Source organism: Gymnodraco acuticeps, unplaced genomic scaffold (genome assembly GCF_902827175.1).
Source record: "Gymnodraco acuticeps unplaced genomic scaffold, fGymAcu1.1, whole genome shotgun sequence".
Taxonomy (NCBI): Eukaryota; Metazoa; Chordata; class Actinopteri; order Perciformes; family Bathydraconidae; genus Gymnodraco; species Gymnodraco acuticeps.
Window position 1 is genome coordinate 6,528 of NW_022989900.1, and position 20,962 is coordinate 27,489.

The 20,962-nt window shown below is 41.0% G+C and overlaps 1 protein-coding gene across 1 annotated transcript; it reads right to left on the reverse strand.

Moving 5' to 3' along the window:
* Positions 1–14,176: 14,176 nt before the first annotated feature.
* Positions 14,177–19,046, reverse strand: LOC117540277. The gene is made up of 2 exons (XM_034206874.1): positions 18,309–19,046; positions 14,177–14,196 (listed from the first exon to the last, which is right to left on the reverse strand). The coding sequence occupies exon 1, from the start codon at positions 19,019–19,021 to the stop codon at positions 18,323–18,325; it is 699 nt and encodes a 232-aa protein (XP_034062765.1). The 5' UTR covers positions 19,022–19,046; the 3' UTR covers positions 14,177–14,196; positions 18,309–18,322.
* Between the last annotated feature and the right edge of the window lie 1,916 nt (positions 19,047–20,962).

Genomic DNA, 20,962 nt, shown 5'->3' on the forward strand with positions numbered 1-20,962 from the left:
AGCTCTATTTCTGTTCACAAAAATGTTCAAAAAGAGGTAACCACAAAGCGATATTTAACTGAAAACACTAGGGAAATGTTTACTCAGAATTTCTCTTCCACACTTGCCCCTGCCAACATCTCAGTAAATGAGCTAGTAGATCATTTTAATTCAAAAATTAAAAATGTTATAGATGCCATTGCTCCAACTAGGGTAAAGGAAGTGTCTGTCAAGAAAATATCTCCATGGAGAAAGGCCATGACCGTGAAAACAGAAAAAAGAGAATGTCGAAAAGCTGAAGGCAGGTGGCGAAAAACAAATCTCCAGGTTCACTTTGAAATCTATAAAGAGAGACTTGGCCTTTATAATTTGGAATTGAAAAACGCACGACAATCGTTCTTCTCTGACATCATTACCAAAAACAAAAACAACGCACGTGCCTTGTTTGCTACCGTCGACAGACTAACTAACCCCCCAGTGTCAGTAGCCTCTGAATTTCTATCCACCAGGGCGTGCAATGATTTTGCCTTTTTCACTGACAAAATTCAGAAAATCAGACAAGCAGTCAGTGCCTCTGCATCAGGAACAGCAAATGTGTTGTCCCTATCTCCACTTAACAACAATTCAGACATCATGACACAATTCCATCAGATTAATGATAAAAACCTAGAGGACATTATTCAACTTCTGAAATCCTCCTCTTGCTGCCTTGATATTATTCCAACAGGATTTTTCAAAGACGTTTTGCCTTGCATGGCCTCAGATCTACTTCATATAGTAAACAAATCTCTTCACTCAGGTATTTTTCCACAGGCCCTGAAAACTGCAGTCATTAAACCGCTCTTAAAAAAGAATAATCTAGATGCTTCAATAATGAACAATTACAGGCCCATATCAAACCTCCCATTTCTAGGTAAAATCATTGAAAAAGTTGTTTTTCAACAGTTGAGTAATTTCTTGCATTTAAATAACTGTTTTGATGTGTTCCAGTCAGGCTTTCGTCCAAACCACAGCACTGAGACTGCTCTTGTAAAGGTCTTTAATGACATCCACTTAAACACAGACAGTGGCAGAACTTCAGTGTTAGTATTATTAGATCTCAGTGCTGCGTTTGACACTGTTGACCACAGCATATTACTAGACCGACTGGAAAACTGGGTGGGACTTTCGGAAACAGTTCTGAATTGGTTTGAATCTTACTTAAAGGACAGAAACAACTTTGTTTCTATAGGTAAATACACATCTGAGTTGACAAATATGACATGTGGGGTTCCTCAAGGCTCCATCTTGGGGCCTCTTCTCTTTAACATCTACATGCTACCACTGGCTCAGATAATGAAGAACAACTAAATAAGTTACCATAGCTATGCAGATGACACACAAATTTACGTGACAATTTCACCAGGAGACTATGCTCCAATTCAAACACTGAGTAAGTGCATTGAACAAAACAATGACTGGATGTGTCAGAACTTTCTCCAATTAAACAAAGATAAAACTGAGGTAATGGTTTTTGGAGCCAAGTCAGAACGTATAAAAGTTAGCACTGAGCTTCAGTGTGCAATGTTCAAAACAACAGATAAAGCCAGAAATCTAGGTGTAGTCATGGACTCTGACCTGAGTTTCAACAGTCACATTAAAACTGTTACTAAATCAGCCTACTATCACCTAAAGAATATATCTAGGATTAAAAGACTAATGTCACAGCAGGATTTGGAAAAACTTGTCCATGCTTTTATCTTCAGTAGACTCGACTACTGCAATGGTGTCTTCACAGGTCTCACTAAAAAATCTATTAGAAAGCTGCAGCTAATTCAGAACGCTGCTGCTCGAGTCCTCACTAACACTAAGAAAGTGGATCACATCACTCCAGTTCTGAAGTCTTTACACTGGCTTCCTGTGTGTCAAAGAATAGATTTCAAAATACTGCTGCTGGTTTATAAAGCACTGAATGGTTTAGGCCCAAAATACATTTCTGACCTCCTGCTAAATTATGAACCATCCAGATCTCTCAGGTCTTCAGGGACTGGTCAGCTTTCTGTCCCCAGAGTCAGAACTAAACATGGTAAAGCAGCGTTCAGTTATTATGCTCCAAATATCTGGAACAAACTCCCAGAAACCTGCAGGTCCGCTGCAACTCTGACTACTTTTAAATCCAGGCTGAAGACTTTTCTTTTTGTCGCTGCTTTTAATTGAACTATTCATATCTTAGACTGCACTGTAACTTTTATCCATGTACTTTTTTTCTTTTAATGTTTAATTTATTAGCTTTTCTTTTTAATGACTGATTTTAAATGCCATTTTCTTAATCTCTTTCATTTTTTGTAAAGCACTTTGAATTGCCTTGTGTTGAAAAGTGCTATATAAATAAACTTGCCTTGCCTTGCCTTGCCTTATATATGATATAAGTAAGAAAAAAGCAGCAAATCACCATATTGAAAAAGCTGAGAACTACCTTTAAAGAATGAAAAATAACTGTATTGATTTATTGATTAATCATTGCACCTTTAGTGTAAATGAGATGTACCTGGAGCTGAAGTCGAAGACGGTGAGCTCTGCACCGAGCAGCTGCAGCTTCACCTCAGCCTGGGCCGAGAGACAATCACTGATCTGAGAGAGAGAACGAGAGTAACTATATCTTTTTATACGTTACATTACATTTCATTTAGCTGAGGCTTCTATCCTAAGCAATGCGCTATACTACTACTATCTTTCTAACTGCAATCAACCATAAAGAAACACAATTAAGAACATCATGCAACCTGCAAGAATATTGTCTGTAAATGTGTGTAATAACAATCGTTTGAGAAAAACACATTGTTGCTCTAGGACAGTGGTTCTCAAAGTGGGGGGCATGACAGGGAGAGACCAGGAGGAAAAATGGTTATTAAAAAAATAAATTAAAAATTGATTAGAAAATAATATGATACAGTACTATTACGTCTGGGTCTCTGTGTTTCATTAAAGCTCGGCTCTGTGTGTGTGTGGAACGAGCCATTTTGTGTGCGTGCGCGAGCGAGAGAGCACCTATGAAGGTAGATATGGTGCAAAATGCGAGAGCCTGTAAAACCTGATGTGAGCACTTGCAGAAAAAAAATCTGAGCTTGTGTGCATACATTTACACTTGTATAAAATATCCACGTAACTGTGAACCAAATTTGAAGTCACAGAAGAAAAAAAATGTTTTACAACTTGACGAATCTGCTCTCTGGCAGTATAAATCGACGAATCTGCGGTCTTGACTTTTGCTACACTTCTTGCGATAAATGTGTCGCAAAAGTAATTTTCACCTGTAGATGTGGGGGAGGGGGGGGGGTTGGAGCGAAGGGGCGGAGCTATCAGAACAACGAGGCTTGGGTCAGTCACACAGTCACAGCCACAGTCAGGTCGAAAGAAGGTCCTCGCTGCGGAACGCGGAATGGGGCGGGGTCGGATAAAAGAAGAGTTACAACATCTCCGTTCACTCCAATGGACCAGTTTTTTACAGCAATGGCGGATCGTGGAGCCTCTCAATAGTTCCCCGGAAGTTAGCTTGCTGCTAATTTCCGGGAAACTATTGAGAGGATCTGCGGCTAGCAGCGCAGTAGAGTTGTAGCATAATAGACCGTTCGTGATGGACTTTTAAAGGTAAGAAGACGTTTAAAGATTTATATTGCGGATATTATCAGAACATCTGAATCAAATTAACTACACATGTGTATTAAAGGATGTTAGTGGATTATCCCTTCAATCAGTATATTTAACGTTTACAGATAACAGATTAGGCTAGAATGTCGGATAAAGTTAGCAACACACGTTAACCACGAACAGCCTATTAATCCGTTCTCCTCATGTTATTTCCTCCAACGTTGTGGAATTAGAGAAAAGGGGCTTCTTAACGTGCTTTTATCCGGGGTGGAGGGAGTTACATATTAGTTAAATATAACATTGGGGCGTGTGATTGTAGTGGGTGGAGGTGGTGAAATGAGGATATCCATTTTGGAGTTCAAGCTAGTATAATATAGTTAAAGGAATGGTATGCTCATGACACACTCTTTTTTAATCCGATGACATTATCAGTGATTTTAAACTGATTAATTACCAAAATAACATCAACACTGTGGGCGGCGCCATTTTACCGGACGTGACGTAAACCATGCGTTTGGTTTCGAGGACACGTTGATGTTCATGTTATTTACTGTAGTTACTCTCTTCAAATATGCCTCATTGTATCGCGAAACATTGCCACAATTCTGATAGGAACAATCCACGGAATGCTCGGTTCCATCTGTTGCCAAAAGGTAAGCGTAGGAAGTACGTTCGGAGGCAGTGGCTAGTGAAATGTGGCCGGCCCGAACCGAAAGATCCACAGGCGCATGTATGCAGCGAACATTTCAAGTTTCCGGACGACTACTCTGAGAGTATGATAAAACATAACATGGGATTTATTGAACAACCATTACTTAAAGGGAAATGGAAACACTTTTCAAACTGCTTTCCATGCGACAATATTCCCATTAGGAAATGTATTTATCTCGTCTATTTCCAATGTAAACGATCGAGATACGCAAATTTATTTTTTGAAATACGTGCCTAATGACCATGGGCGCTTCCATTGCTCCGGGACTTTCCCAGTGACGTCACTGAGTGGGTACGGCTTCCTGGGCCAAAGCTCAATAACAAACAACATGGCGTGCAATGCACCAGTAGTTTACATTAAAAGAAAACGGTCGTCGTCAGGAGTGTATTGTATTGCCCCAGGCTGCACAAATGGATTTTATACGAAGAAGGAAGAAGTACATTTCCATAGGCTGCCACTATTGGATGAGAAGCTGCTCAAAGCATGGGTTATTTCCATGAAACGGTCCGATCCGCCGCTGAATTAGTACGCACGTGTGTGCAGCGAACACTTTAAAAATGACGATTATGTCCACAAAATTAGGTTTGATGAGTCTGGATGCCTGGTTCAATACAAAACATCGGATTTGAAGCCAGGATCTGTTCCCACAATATTCGATTTCTCAACGTATGCAGTCGGGAACACCGACCGTCCCAGCACGTCGGCCGCGCAAGACAATGACAGTGTCAACAAACGTGAAGTTCGAGCCACCAAATGAGTTGCTTCAGCTGCCGAGAGAGAGGTAAATATTGCAGCACTACCAGATTACTAGCTCACACATGTATTTACTGACACAGTGTGACCTTATTAATTAACGCAATCGCGTCCAAACTAAATGGTAGCTATTATTATGACGTACAATGGAGAATTGGGGGTGTTCTATAGCTCAACTAATTAAACTGGCATACATACGCTCATCTGTCGAAAACAGCCCTAAAAAGGCTAATATTGCTGGACTAGGTGTTCAATGGATGGTATTGCCAAGATGTATGAGGTGTTGGAAAATAATACAAAATATATGTCAACTGACCACTGAGACCGAGTCGGTACTGGAACTGGTGGTATCCCACTCGGCGAGTTCAGAACCGTTGATACTTTCGGCGGATTCCGGATCGTATGCCACTCGAGTATTCGACCGAATCGGTTCATAAGCATAGGCCATGGGATGCCTGGTAACTGTAGATGCTTCCACATCAATGTCATCTCCCGACGAATAGTCAAATTCATCGTTCAAAACGTCGATCTCATTGCAAAATTCCTCCATCGCTGCCATATCTGCTACGTTGTGTTGACTTCCGGTATGGATACCCGGAGCGAAGACCCACCCAGTGACGTCACCATTTGGGACTCCCCTAATGGCGGCGGCCTGGTCCCGGAATTCCCCACCCGGCCAGCGGATAATTAATTTTCTTTTGGCGAGTAATATCATATACAATAAATATTACGATCAATATCCATTGTAAAATGAATAAACTACCGGAATATTATAGCTGTAATTGGTGTTTCCTTTCCCCTTTAATGGAGATGCAGTACCATCGGTCTTTCTGGTGTCATCACCGACCAGGACACCAGTTCGGCCATTTGAGAAATCGCCCTCTGCAAGTGTGAAGCGACGGAGGACCAGAAGTAGTGCTCGGAGTAAGAATAAGGTATGTTATAGCGCATTTCCATTGCAGCGGGTAGCCCCGTTTAAACGTCCTTTATCGTCCAGGCCAGGCCAGTTTTTGGTGGCCTTTCCATATAGCGTAGTACCGGCTAGTGGGTATTTTCCCCCAGTTTTTCCGGCCCCATAAAATCGTGGTTCTAGGGCCAGGGACAACGAGGCTGAGTATGCTAAACTAGAGAGGGAATCGCTAGCAAGGGTGGTACTACATGCATACATATCTAGTAATCAAAATCATTGTATCTACTAAGTAGTACTAAGTAGGCTCGAACCTGTATGGCTGAATTCCCCCATCCAATCTCTTCATATTGCTCAAAACTTCTTCCTCGGCTGACGAGTCCGAACTCAAATACTCCATGTTTTTGTGTGTTTACAAAGTGAACGCATGGATGACGTCACGACCATCACGTGACTACTGAAAATGGGCAAAATGGCAGCGGCCTGACGGAATATACAGGTTTTGATAAAAAAGAGCTATAAAATCATTATTTACCAGGGAATATCGCTGATTTCTTCAGGGTATGGTTTAAACATAATGTTTCACTAAATACTGAAGTTTTGATTAATTATCTAATGAGTGGAGCATTCCTTTAACGTTACACAATAATAAGGAAGAGAGCTATTTTTGTGATACATCGCTATTGATATGGATTTAGAGTGGATATTTGAGACTTCTAAACAGTAAACAAAAACATAACTTATGGGTGAGTGTTTTTAGCAGAGTCATATTATGTCTTTGTGATTCTGTTGATTATTACCCGTCTGTATTATGTTGCAGCTCAGCTGATTTTGGATTGATGGCAAAGGGAGAGGGACTTAAGTGAGAGTGAAAACACAAGGTACGTTTAAAATAGGTCAGCAATTTCCCATCCTCTAGGTTGCTAGATGTATCTAACCCTTTCTCCTGTCTCCCTCTTTCAGCACAAGAACCCCACGGGGATTCAATGGAGCCTGAAGACCTGCAATGAGACCCTCACCCTGCACCTGAGTCTCAACTCCCAGAGCTTTGCAAGGCTCTCCCTGTTCCTTATTTTTATTAAACAGACGTTAAGCTTCCCAATGGTGTGGTCTTCGTTTTGTGAAAAATATGATTACCTCACATATGTTGTTGTTGTCTTTTGTGATAGTTAAATTGCTCCTGCTGACTTGAGCCAGCCATTCTTTCCTCCTCTCTGTGTCAGTGGGGAAACCTTACATTCATACTCCTTTCTCTGAGCGATTGGAGCATCCCCAGGCAGCACAGCAAACCATGGGGGAGACGATATGCCAGGACAACACGGAGGAAAAGGCACAGACAAACTGCATGCATGCTATTCAATGTTTATTGAATTCCATTTATTTACTGTCAGTTGACAATCATTGAATTGATAGGCACCTGTCGGTCTCCTGTCCTTTCTGAAAGTCATAAAGAAGACATTACTCATTTAGATTACTTATGTCCTCAATTACCAGGGGATTACTGAAACCACCATGAATTAAAGAAATTGTAGAAATGAATCTAAATCTGAATTTTGAAACCTTCCTTCCCATCCCTCTAAATATATCAAACATTAGGATGTGATGCTCCTGACTACCATTCAAGTTTAAGAAGATAATATTTGTTTTAAACAATTCAAAGCAATAAACAACAGCAACAGGCTCTTTAACCAAGGCAACGTTAGCCTAACATGTATATGTTAACAGGTAAGATAGCTGTTTACACTATGTATATTTTCTGCTATTTTATTTCTATTTGAGATGTTTACATTTTCGATTGTTTAATTCTAGTCTTTTAACTGTCTTATGTACAATGCCTTGTCTTTTGCTGCTTTGCTTTGTTGCTTGTGTGTGTCATAATTACACATTCAAAGCATCTTGTTGCAAATCAGCAGCAGCACTATAAGAATAGTAAATGTACAGTGTAGTAGCAATGCATAAACTATTTATCTTCTTCCTAGGAGAAGCACCCCTTTATAAGTAGTGCTATGGCGGCATCTCAGTGGTGCTCTGCAAAGAAAATGGGAGATAAAGTCATCCTGCCACAAATTCTTTCCATGGCCCCACTGGACAGAGAAGCAGCTCTCCATAACCTTGGTGAAGCCAGCAACCTGCGGGACGAAGACTGCTGGGAAGACAGGATGGACCCATTTATATTCAGGTTCAAATTTGAGTCGGACTATTTAATGTTTTTTGAGCAGTGCATTGATAAAGAAAACCTTAAGGTTCATGCCTGTTTTGAAGAGCGCGGTTTGAATGTTTGCATCAGCAAAGCCTTTCACTGTTGTATAGATTTTTTTTGTATATACTTGGTTTGGTTTTTATATTTACTGTATTTGCTTTTTCGGTTCTGTTATCTTAATGATTGTTCTGTTATATGATAAATGTTGTAAATAATAAATGCTTTTTCTATCATTCTATGAAATGCAGTGCAATGTATCATTTGAAATATATGGACTAGATATGAGTATGCACAGAACTGACTAAATGAATAATCAATTAAAACAAATATTAAATAATGAACTTAAATACACTAATATAGAAAATATGACTTTTTATACCACATTGCACATGTGGTATAAAAAGGTATATTTAAATACATTCATGCATTTAATTAGTATGAAGTTTTTATATTTAGTTTTTAAATTCTATTTAGTCGAGTGCAGATTTGTACTTGTACTTCTTGTAGTTGTCCAGCAGATGATGCAGTTTGTCTCATTAGGATATCCATACACCCCGCCCATCGGACGTCCAGCCCCGCCCATATCTGACCACGCCCCATTCCGCCTGCTGCAGTCAGGGCCTATAGGGTCGAACCGGATGACTGCGGGGCTAATCACGGCCCGGATCGTGTCGCGTCAATCAATGCTAAGTTTTGCCCATTACTTGCCCAGTATTACTTTGAATATTATTATTGTGATTGAGGATTAAATCCGCTTTGAAGACTACCGTTTTATATCGTGCAGTTTAGCGTCAAAATAACGTCAGTCAGCCAGCTAACGCTAGCTTTGTTGAGTTTATGCTAGCTAAACAAGTAGTGGTTGTAGTCTACAGCAGTAATGAATATAGTATAGCCTACTGCTTTGGCACTAACGGTTGATAACCGTTTATGAAAAATAAAACCAATTGAACTGTACTGAAATAATGACAAGTTTTATAATTGTCTTGGGCTCCTGCTGTGTTTTTTAAAGCCTTTGTAAATTATCCATGCTATTTTCTATTTAGAACGAAGACTTCAGAATCTTAAAATCCCTTCACGTTTGTATGCAATTGTGCTAAATTCAACTCTGGAATCAAGCAAATATTAATATGTTTGCATGACATTAGTTATTTATATTTGGATATCACTTAATTATACGTTTAATACATTTAAGTCAAGCTAAGGTACATGTGATGGTAGCTAGTTAGTACTCTTACCTGTGAGGCCTCCTCCAAACAGCATAATAACCAGACTGTATACATTAAAACTAAGTACCCAGTTCTAGATCCTTGACTTTAACAAAACAATTCAAAAGACAAAATGTATTTAAAGACCAATCTTTATTTGAATGTGCCTCTTAACCTGAGATATTAGTTATACAGTAATAGTATTGATAATAACCAGCTTGGCTGCAGTAAAAACTCAAAACGAGATTTTCTAACTTAAACATAAGACAGATAACAGGCTCATCACAGACAAACTGGATGTGGCCAAGTACTTGAACATTTTTTTTCACAAACATAGCCACAACTCTCGTAAATAAATTACCCTCCCACTCAGGGCTTTTTGGAGTAGATCACATCATGACCTACTACAAAAACCTAGGGGTACGCAAAAGATGATTTCAGTCTAGCAAGGGTAACAACAGCAGAGGTACTCATTAAACTGAGCGCCCTCCAACCTAACAAGGCCACTGGCCACGACAATATCCCCTCCAAATTCCTCAGAGACACAGCAACCGCCATCTCACCAGTCATAGCTCACATAATTAACCTCTCCATAAAACAGGGAAAAGTACCCAAAGACTTCAAAATTGCAAGAGTAACCCCCCTGCACAAAAAGGGCAGCAAATTGGACCCAGGCAACTACCGCCTGTTTCTATACTTACCTCCATCTCGAAAGTCATGGAAAAAAATAGTATATGAACAGGTCGAAAAGTACCTCGCGGAAAAGAAACTAATCTATGAATTTCAATCTGGCTTTAGAACATCCCACTCCACTGACACATGCCTTCTTTATTTGAGCGACCACATCAAACAAGAGGTGGACGAGGGCAAGTACTGCGGCATGGTGATGCTGGACCTACAAAAGGCTTTCGACACTGTCAATCACCCCATTCTGATTGACAAGCTAAAAGCAATTGGTTTTGATAAACTATCGGTGAGCTGGATGCAATCCTACCTGGAGGGGAGAGAACAGATGGTGGAGGTAAACGGTACTCTGTCCCCCCCCCCTCCCAGTGAGCTGTGGTGTTCCACAAGGAAGCATATTAGGTCCGTTACTGTTCCTAATTTATGTAAATGACATGTCATCAGCATGTGACTGCAACTTGTTCCTGTTCGCGGACGACTCAGCCCTGCCTGGTCTCTGACAGGAACAGGTTTGCAGGTTGAAAAAACCCTCAGCTCCGAGCTCGGGGCAGTATCTGCACCTGGCTCGCCGATAATAAATTATCATTACACCTGGGTAAAACAGATGTCCATTCTCTTCGGTTTCGAAACATAATCTCAGCAAATCCGACGACTTCTCAGTTGCAGTGGGCGACATTATTGTCACAAGTAAGAAGGAAATTACATACCTAGGATCTATTCTTGAGGCAAACCTCTCCTGTGACAAATGGCATCCAATGTAATAAAAAAAAGTCAATCAAAGAACTAGATTCCTATACCGGATCTCCTCTCTGGTAACAAAAACACCCTGAAAACTCTGGCAGGAGCACTCATTCAAGGGTACTATGACTATGCTTGCAACGTCATGGTACCATAGCACCTCCAAGGCGCTACAAATAAAACTTCAAACATCGCAAAATAAACTGGTCAGACTACTGCGTTGACCTTTCATCTAGAACCCACCTCACCTCTGCCCACTTTGAACAACCTAGGATGGCTTAGAGTAGACGACAGAGTACAGCTACTTGCAATGGGCCTGGTCGACAAGATCCACTACACCTCTATGGTACCCATGTACATGTCAAAATTCTTCCCAAAGGTCAAGGAATACCATGATCATAACACCAGAGGGAGCTCCACAAATCATGTGAAACCCAGATTTGGCAAAAAAAAAGGGGGGAGGAATACACGTTTCGCAATTATGCCACATCAAGGTGGAAACGCTCTTCCCACAACTGTAAAGGAAAGTAAAACTATACTTACCTTCAAAACCTCTCTTAAAGAGCACCTTCGGGGAGAGCATTGCAAAACTTGCCCCGGTAGGTAATGGTACAAATCTCAACCTGTCGTTCAATGGACAGCTTTCCCCCCCCCCCCATCTATGTATATACTCGCATTTTAGACTCTGTTACTAACTGTATATCTGTAGACTTGGTATGTCTTAAATGTCCGGTTAGGAAGTATTAGAACGAAATCTAAAATGAAAATTGTAACAAGCAATCTGTATGTAAAAAAAACCACCTGTATGTAAATTGTAAATAAGCCATCTGTATGTCAAATATGTCTTATATGTCTTAAATGACATGATGAATTGGAAATGGGGGACCCTGATGTAAACAAGACGAAAGTCCTTTCTCTGGTCTGCATCCCCTTAACAATTGTATGTTTTGAGCTGTACTGTACTGTACCCAATATACAAGCTGTTAATAAACGTTTCAATCAATCAATCAATCAATATCTAAAAAACTGAGTAACTCAACAGTGAACTTTATATTTCTTATTGTCTAAAGCATTTATTATTTTCATTTTCCCCCTCTCATATGTGACCTGCTCTATCGAAATCAGTCGCATTGACCCGAAGACACATTTTGGAGTTGTATACACTGCTGGAAAGAGGATATTCCTAGCTTTCTAATGATATCAGGATTGTTTTTGTACTCCAAATATTAACGAAATGTCACATTATATATGACTGTCACCGAGTCATCATTTTGAGAAAAGGCCTTCAAAGTTTCCTCTTCTCCTGGAATCCATCGATCTGATTGATTATTAGCGGAGCAAATGATCAAAATACTACGGAGGGAAGATATTTTCGTTTGGATTACTGGTCTGGGGGAAGATCGCGAGTGTGTGCGTGTATATGTGTGTGTGTTTGTGTAATTTTGCGTTTGTGTGTATTTGCGTTTGTTTCCCGGGGAAAACCCTCACGAGAAACACCGGCTGTTGTTATGGCCTGCTGTGACGTTAGTTACTCCGTTCTATACGCTTGGTAATTATGCCGTTACAAGCTTTAAAGTTGTATTTATTATCATCTGAATTTGCCGAAACAAGTTTAAATATTCTGAAAGCAAGACTTTGTTTAATAAATCAGATGAAAACAAACTGTAACGGACCCTGCCCGTGTTATTTATGATTACTCTACGCTTACATTCATAATGTCAGCCGGAGGGAGGGGGGGGCGGCGCTGCGGAAAGAGCAGATTGCCTGTCATCTTCCCTTTACAAGCTTAAAGAATGTATTTATCGTGTGGAGTTTGGAAATAAAAAGTTTCATATTCTGAAAGCCAAGACTTTGTTTGTTTAAAATCAAACAAAACACCCAAAACCCAGAAACAAATGGTTTTTTACGCAAATCCACGTTTATTTTGAAATGAGCCGTTTGCGACTTCCGACTGATTTTGATAGAGCGGGTCACATATTCAGTGTGGACGGATTGAGACAGTGTGGTGGTCCAGAGGGCTGCAGAGGACTTCAGGGAGAAACCTCCGTGTGATGGACATCCTGTCTGTTGGTTTGGAGAGGACTGAGGGTCTTTCCTCTGCGAGGAGGACCAGGCCTGATGGAGGAGCCCATGCTGGGTAAAGCTGATACCAACTGCACAGGCCTAGTTCTGTCACGTTATTTGACTACATCTGTTTACTTATACATTTAATAGGTTTACACCTTCTGTCCATATGTGCTTTTTATTTAAAACATGTTTGATTAACTTTTGGTTCACATTTCAATAAATTGTATTTGTATTTTGCACTCCTTTCGTCCATTATTCTTACTGAAAATGTTAGATTACACATTCACATCTGACTGAAGATTGGCCCCATTTATTTGTGATGTTGGCAAAACTCTGCGGTACAAGGTACAAGTGATGTGAAACTCATAAAGTGAGGCAAATAGAAATAATCAGCTGATGGAGTGTAGATGTGGAAATAGATGCATCCCATCAGCTGACTGTGTTTTTCACCACACTTTATAAGCCTGACTATAACCACCCCTTCTCTGAGGTTCAGGCAGCGTCACAAACAAATGATGGTCCTGATAGACTACAAAAATATTCAGTGTGCAGATCTTTGTTTTCACAATATAAGTAGTTTCTTAGTGAATGTCCTGTACTGGTCTTAAATCTCATAACATCAGCCTTTAAGGTTCCTCTTGGATGTTCTTCTTGACCCTCAGAGAAAGAGGAGATGCTGAGTCGTGTCTTTCGGGCATGTCCTTTCCTAACAAAAATGACAGGAAACATAAACATTATTGCAGAACAAGTGTGTTATTTATGAAAGAGGTGTGTTTAGGGGGCTGTTGATATAATTATGTATTCATTGTAATCAGATTATGACATGAACAGTATGAAATTCATCAACATTGAAATATATGTTATTATCAAAATAATATGTAACTGTTATCAAAACGTAGTGGAACTGTAGAAGCTTGCTCTGTTGTCTCACTGAAAGAATAACTTTTACCACGTTTTTACAGACAATATTGAGAGATAAATAGTAGCAGTTCTCACTATGTGTTAAAATAGCTTTGCCTTCAATATATTAAATTAGAAAGCTGACAAAGTCATATTGCTTGTTAACATCTAAATGTAACCTTTTGCATGGAAAAAACCCTCAAACTTAACTGATTGTGTAGGTGATCTAGTATGTAGTATTGTTTAATGGAATGTATATCAGTGTATTAAAGTCAATACTTCATTTATTTAAACCAATATTTTTTCTTGATTCTTTGTACAGTATGAAAAAAAGAGTCTTTGTACTGTGCTGAAGTTCACTGCTGTGAGGAGTACAGTTCTGTCTCTCACTCTCTGGTCCAGCCTGTCTGCATCACCTGGACACCTTAAACCAACAGATATATATATGTAAAGTACCATGTGTACAAACAATATACTGATTCTCTTCTGTTGAACATGTTGGATTGTGTATGATCCCAGTCAGGGTCCTTTTTATTTTACTGTAACTTTGGAAGTTGGGTTACCAATGCTTACTGTTTATTTGATACCCATTTCGTAATGCAATTAATAAAAACAACAAGGTTTGGGTTCGTTCTTCAGATGACTGTGACGTTAACGTGTAAGCTCAATAATGAACTCCAGCTCAACCCAACCATATTGTAATCATCTTGAAATATGACATTAATAATTGTAATATACACACAATCTTATTGTGAGGTTGATTTCACATACACTACTTCGACGTTAGCTAAATAGCATGGATAATTTACAAAGGCTTTAAAAACACAGCAGGAGCACAAGACAATTATAAAACTTGTCATTATTTCAGTACAGTTCAATTGGTTTTATTTTCATAAACGGTTATCCAACCGTTAGTGCCAAAGCAGTAGGCTATATATATGAATTATTGCTGTAGAGCAGTGCTTCTCAAAGTGTGGTCCGCGGACCACTGGTGGTCCGTGAGCGCCCCCTAGTGGTCCGTGAGTATATTGGTAAAATGTCACATTTTTAATTAATTAATTATTAATTAAAGTTTTCCACACTCTCGCGGGAATATCACCGCAATGGAGCGAGCTTAAGTTTCACTTTTGATTGCATGATATAACCCAGATAAACACCTTCATCCACACATGTTGCCACTTGTTTGTACAATTTTCAGGCGATTTGTAAAAAACGATGTGTTTTTGGATATTTGTGGAGTTAGGTGTCCGCGAGTGTTTGTTATTGGTTAAGTGGTCCTTGGTATGAAAAAGTTTGAGAAACAACTGCTGTAGAGACTACAACCACTACTTGTTTAGCTAGCATAAACTCAAACAAAGCTAGCGTTAGCTGGCTAACTGACGTTATTTTTTGCCGCTAAACTGCACGATATAAAACGGTGGTCTTCAAAGCGGATTTAATCCTCAATCACAATAATAATATTCCAAGTAATACTGGGCAAGTAATGGGCAAAACTTACCGTTGATTGACGCGCCATGTCAGCGGTAGCGACACGAACCCGTTAGCGAACCGTTAGCCCTGCAGTCATCCGCTTCGACCTGACTGTGGCTGTGAGTGACTGTGTGACTGGACCCAAGCCTCGTTGTTCTGATAGCTCCGCCCCTTCGCTCCAACCCCCCTCCCTCCCCCACATCTACAGGTGAAAATTACTTTTGCGACACATTATCGCAAGAAGTGTAGCAAAAGTCAAGACCGCCGAGATTCGTCGATGTATACTGCCACAGAGCAGATTCGTGAAGTTGTAAAAAAAATATTTCTTCTGTGACTTCAAATTTGGTTCACAGTTACGTGGATATTTTATACAAGTGTACATTTAGTTCACAGTTACGTGGATATGTTATACAAGTGTAAATGTATGCACACAAGCTCAGATTTTTTCTGCAAGTGCTCACATCAGGTTTACACGCTCTCGCATTTTGCACCATATCTACCTTCATAGCACCGGTACCGGAAGATCGTTGTTGTTAGCTTCTGGTGCTAGCGAGCTACGCTAACGGATATAAGGAGTTTTTTCAACAACAAGGTGGAGGAGAGTCGTTCTCCTGTCAGACTGAGAGAACTCAGTGAGCTAAAGGACTCTCTCAGTGTTATCTCAGTGGGTCTCAAATATTTTGGTCACCATTAATGTAAACATTATTCTCCGAGGCACACGTTTATATGATCATTATAGATATAAAACAATAAGAGAATAAATTAAAAACAAGTATGAAATAATATGACATTAAAAAAAGTATAAAGTTTAAAAGGGTGATTTGTAAAATATCCATAAAGAAAAAGTAAATCTGTTTACAGTTTCTGTTTCAAATGGGTGTTGAGAGAGGTATCCATAGATCTCTTCATTTTGCTCTCCAAAGTGCACCAGATTGATGCTTTTAACTTCAATATTTAAAAGTCTTCCCATGGGGAGCTTGCCCCCTTAGAGGAGGTCCACACACCACCTATACAAATAGCACTTTACCTCTGCTTACACCCTATATGCATAGGCGGCGCGTGAGGCTCAGGTTTGGGAAGGCTAAATAACTTCTTTTTTTACCTGACGCTGCCCGCCTCCGGCATCTATAGAAAATAGATAAACTCAGTGAAAGCACCGCCCTGCTGACCATCCGAGCTCAGTGTGCGGAGTTTTAAATCTATCAAGTCATATTACAGGAAAAAGGAAATACAGTTTAAACTGCCGTATGCAGAGAAGACGCCCGACGTGTCGCACTTATCATTCATATCACACTGATATCACATAATTCAATCAGATCATCGATCATATAATATCACAATATTTCCTTATCTGAGTCAGCTGAGCCGTATCTGGCCGTGCAACACTTACATTGTCACATACCTACTGTATGCAGACGTATTATTTTAAGCAACACATTAAATTGACGAAACACTCAACTCAAATGTAATTAAAGTCAGATCCACTCGTATCTTAGATGGGGCAGTGATATCATAAAACTGTTTTCAAACACTCGGTAGTTTATTTTTTAACGAGTTGTTCTGTATTCTCCTTGCAGGAGATCTATGACCTATGTGGCTCGTATCCTGGATTATATGTTTAAATTGTGACCGGACATCACGTCTCCTCCCTCTGTGACGCTGCTTGGCACCATGCCAGCGCACCTGCAATTTTGCGCACCTGCTATTTAAGTGGAGGAGACAAATCTGCGTCTCTCTCTCCCTTCCCTGTGGGCTCTGTGGCTGCAACTGGCCGCACAGGCTTGGGTGCCATAAACATTCTCCCTTCCTGGTGGGCTCTGTGGGCAGCGCCTAGCTGTAAAAGTTGGGGCGCCGTAACCACTCTCCCCACCTCTGGTCATCATTCCCCCCTTCCTGCTGTTTTGGCTCGGCGAGCTCTCGCACCGAGCTGTGGCGTCATATAATTGACAGGCCCTGACTACTCCGTGTTGGACTGTCACCAGGGCCGTTTTTAGGTCGCGGAATTGCAAGGACACTTATGTTTAGTTGATTTCTTTTGATTAGCTGTTTTGTGCATCTCATGTTTTGAGTACATTCATAGTATTTTGTTATTGTGTGATTTTGTTTATTTTCTTTTGTTAACGTTTGGTTTAATTAGTTTACTCAAGTCTTTGTTGTTTAAGGTTATTTAGATTTGGTTTATTTTAGTTGTTTCCTTTTGTTTATTCATATCCAACCAAGTTTTATAATCTTACTGATTTTTAACTGTTTCTCTTGTGCCGGACAGGTGCTGTGGGCTCGAGGCGGCAAACCCAATCCCTGGTGGTGTGGTTCTTCACGTGTCCGTTTTGTTTGGTGTGCAGTGTCACGGGTGATTTTGATTTGACCCCTTCCTCCCCGTTTTGTTAATTGCCGCCGTGGGTAAGCCCCAGCACTGTCCTTCCTCCCTCCTCCCTGGAGAACTTTTATAACATTATATTGTGTACTATTAGGAATATAATTATGTACCAATAAATAACAATTGTTGTCATATCCTTTATACTGTCTGTGCCTGTGGTGTTCAAACGAACCTGATTGCCTTTATTAAATTGTATAACTTTAGTTTTTAGTAATTTCCTGGGGCGAAACTCCCCAGGTGGCGTTGTCAGCAAACCAAGCATTCTACATGAGCACCACACCCGCCACAAAGTCATGGATGGTTCAAAGTTCATATTTGTCTAATATTAGTTTACTTTTCATTCAAGAAGTATGACGCTGTGCTGTCAGTAAACACTTGTCCCCTGTTTGTGATTGGTTCAAATGCAGGTGGGCGAGCCTTGACTTTCTACCTAGGCCCTCTGACCCCACCCGCCTCTTCCCTCGAAAAAGAAAAGAAAACGTTTTTACGTCACAGCCTATAGTATACTTCAGCGGAATATCAAAACAGCGGCCCGGGGTGCAAAACGCATCAATGACAGCGACCCTCTACCACACAAAACAACACCATTTATATAAACACCTATCATGACAGGGCACCCACAGCCAAGTAACAATTACAAATGAATTAAGTCGGCACGGCGGCCCACATTGAAAATCACTTTGACTTACCTTTGATGATCAAATCACCTAAACACAAAGTCCATCCTCCTGTCTTTTTGGATGAAGAACTTGATGGCGTCGTCATGCAGGTGATCCTTTGCTTTTAAAGCAATCAGCAATTCCTTCTCGATCGAAATTAAGGCCAAGTCTGACAGTCGGACTTGCCCAGTCGTGGACCTCGAGTAGCTTTTTATGCGCTTCAGCGCAGAGAAGGACCTCTCCACAGAGGCAGTGGACACAGGTATTGTCAGGATGATGCATGAGAGGGTGTACACCTGTTTCATGCTTTCACTCAGTCCTTTTTTGAGGAGAAACTGATGAATGTCGGCTGGGCTTTTCCCCAAAATGTCAGACATGCCGTACATCACGGCGAGTTCCGTGTGCAGTCGAGGCTGGTCGAAATATCCGCCATAGCTCTCCATCAAACTGTTCAAGGCAGCAGTTGGGAAATAGTTACAGTAATGCCCGAACTGTTGCGGGTCCAGAAGGGCCAGGAATTCCAGCTTTTTGTGGTCACTGAAGCGGTTGGAAATCTGGGTTAGCAGGCTGTCAATTACGCTGCAGTGGAGCTCCCTGTACCGTGCACGAACGTCTCCTTGAGCTCCACGGCCGCGCGGAGGACCAACCAAAGCCTGGGTTTCATCGTAGACGCTGTCAAAGTTCCCCTTCTCCTGTTCAATTTGTCGCTGTAGCTGATCCACTCTGGCCAGGCAGAACTGCATATCAAAACCTTTGTTCTGAAGTATTTCAAAAAACAACATCCAAGTAGGAGAAGATAGCGTGGAAGGTTTTCAACCAAAAGCTGAAATGCCGAAGCTGGTAAGGAGGGTGATGTCTCCATCAGAGCAATGAACAGTTTCGTCCTCAAACTCTGTGTGATGGTCTACGATGTGCTCGAACACCTACGAGAGTAATGCTTAGTTTAGAAAAAAACAAACTTATAGACCTCCAGTTAAAACACTAAGATTAGCTTTTCATTTAATGTAATACTAGCATAGTTCTTTACCTTCATGTTTTTATGAGTGGGTAGTTTCCAACACTAAATCAGTTCTTTATTATTGTTATATTTCCATTACGTTCATTGTTATTATTATCTTACCTCTCTCAATTCCCTGGTCTTATCTGCCACTGTGCACACCAAGCAAGAATGAAAGCACCAGCGAGTAGGAGCTGCACCGTGGAAGCCTATGCTGGCAAATATCATCCAGTAGCTTGGTGCGCTTTGCTGAGCGGCTGAAAAAGGTGGCCAAGCCAGAGAGGTGGGAGAAGAAGACCTTACACTCCTCTTATCTTGGAAGCTCCATTTGACAAAACGAGATTTAAGAATGTGAGCATAGCAGTGAATGAAAAGGGCCTGTGGAATTGTTTCCTTAACTACTTCGCTTGCACCCCATTCAATCCAGAGGCCATAACAGCTGCTCCATCGTAGCACTGCGCGACCACTTTGTCAATACAGCCACTCTCCCTCAGGAACTCCCCAGCAGCCGTGTAGCTATGGCCTCTGCTCGTTTGTCCTCTGTCACATCTTCGTACTTGAAGAAACGCTCTTTTATCCCATCGTCAGTGGACATATCGAAGCACATATGACATCTGCGCCACGTTGCTAATGTCTGTCGTTTCATCCAACATGACCCGCGACAAAAGGTGCCTTCCTCAGCTCCTCTTTCATGCTACCCGTCATTACACTAGCGACATGCTGATCAGGTCATTCTGAATCCTTGAAGATGTGCCGGTAAATACTGTTGATGTGGCGAGGTGTGTGTGCAGGTCGCTGTCAATATCTGCCACTAAATCCAGCAACTCTATGTAATTCCCCTTGTTTGATGAAGTTACACTCTCATCGTGACCTCGTAACGGCAACTCCTTGCTTGCCCAAGTACACACCACAACAATTTATCAGCGTTTCAAAATTCCTTCGGTTCCTCTTCACCTTTTCATTATGAAGGGATGACACCACCGCGTTGTTGCGCATCCAGCTGGAGCTCTATCCTGGTGTCCCCAAATGTTTTAAGCCGAATAGTAGCTCTGAGGTGACCTGAAGCATTCTGATGGCGATGTGCTGATTTGGATAAACTTCCTAAATCAGAATATCCATCTCTGGCCCATGACCCACTGTCCGCTCCAAAAAAGCAAGCAATCCCAGCAGTACAGCTTGTGTTCCCTGGTTGATCCGGTCATCCAGTTGTATCTGGCGTAATTGGCCGATATTAAAATGCCTCTCGAACCGTTGGTTTTTTGAACCAAATTAAAGCTGTGGTGTTGGTCGCCCTTTGGTAATTAACTCCAATTTATCCGTGTAACTCATTCTTGAAAAAGAACGCGGTTAGTAGTTTCGCAACGATGTCATTACTAATCCTAACGTGAGCCATCGTGAATGAACCTATGCTAATTCCGCCTAGCTTGACCCGTTGATATATCACATGCATAAACTTGGCAGCGCAGCGGGCGGAACTTGTCATAAAGTCCGCGATAATAAAGCCCTCCCATTTAGAGGGAAGATATGATTGGTCAATTGTACTGTCACTTGACATTACTCTCTCTCGTTGTTTTACTATAGCGGGCCCTCTGTGAATCGCATAGAGGGCCAGACGAGCTTTTTTCATGTAACCCTTCACATTCAAACAGAAACTGAACAGGCAGATTCGAAGGATTTATTTCTTTGG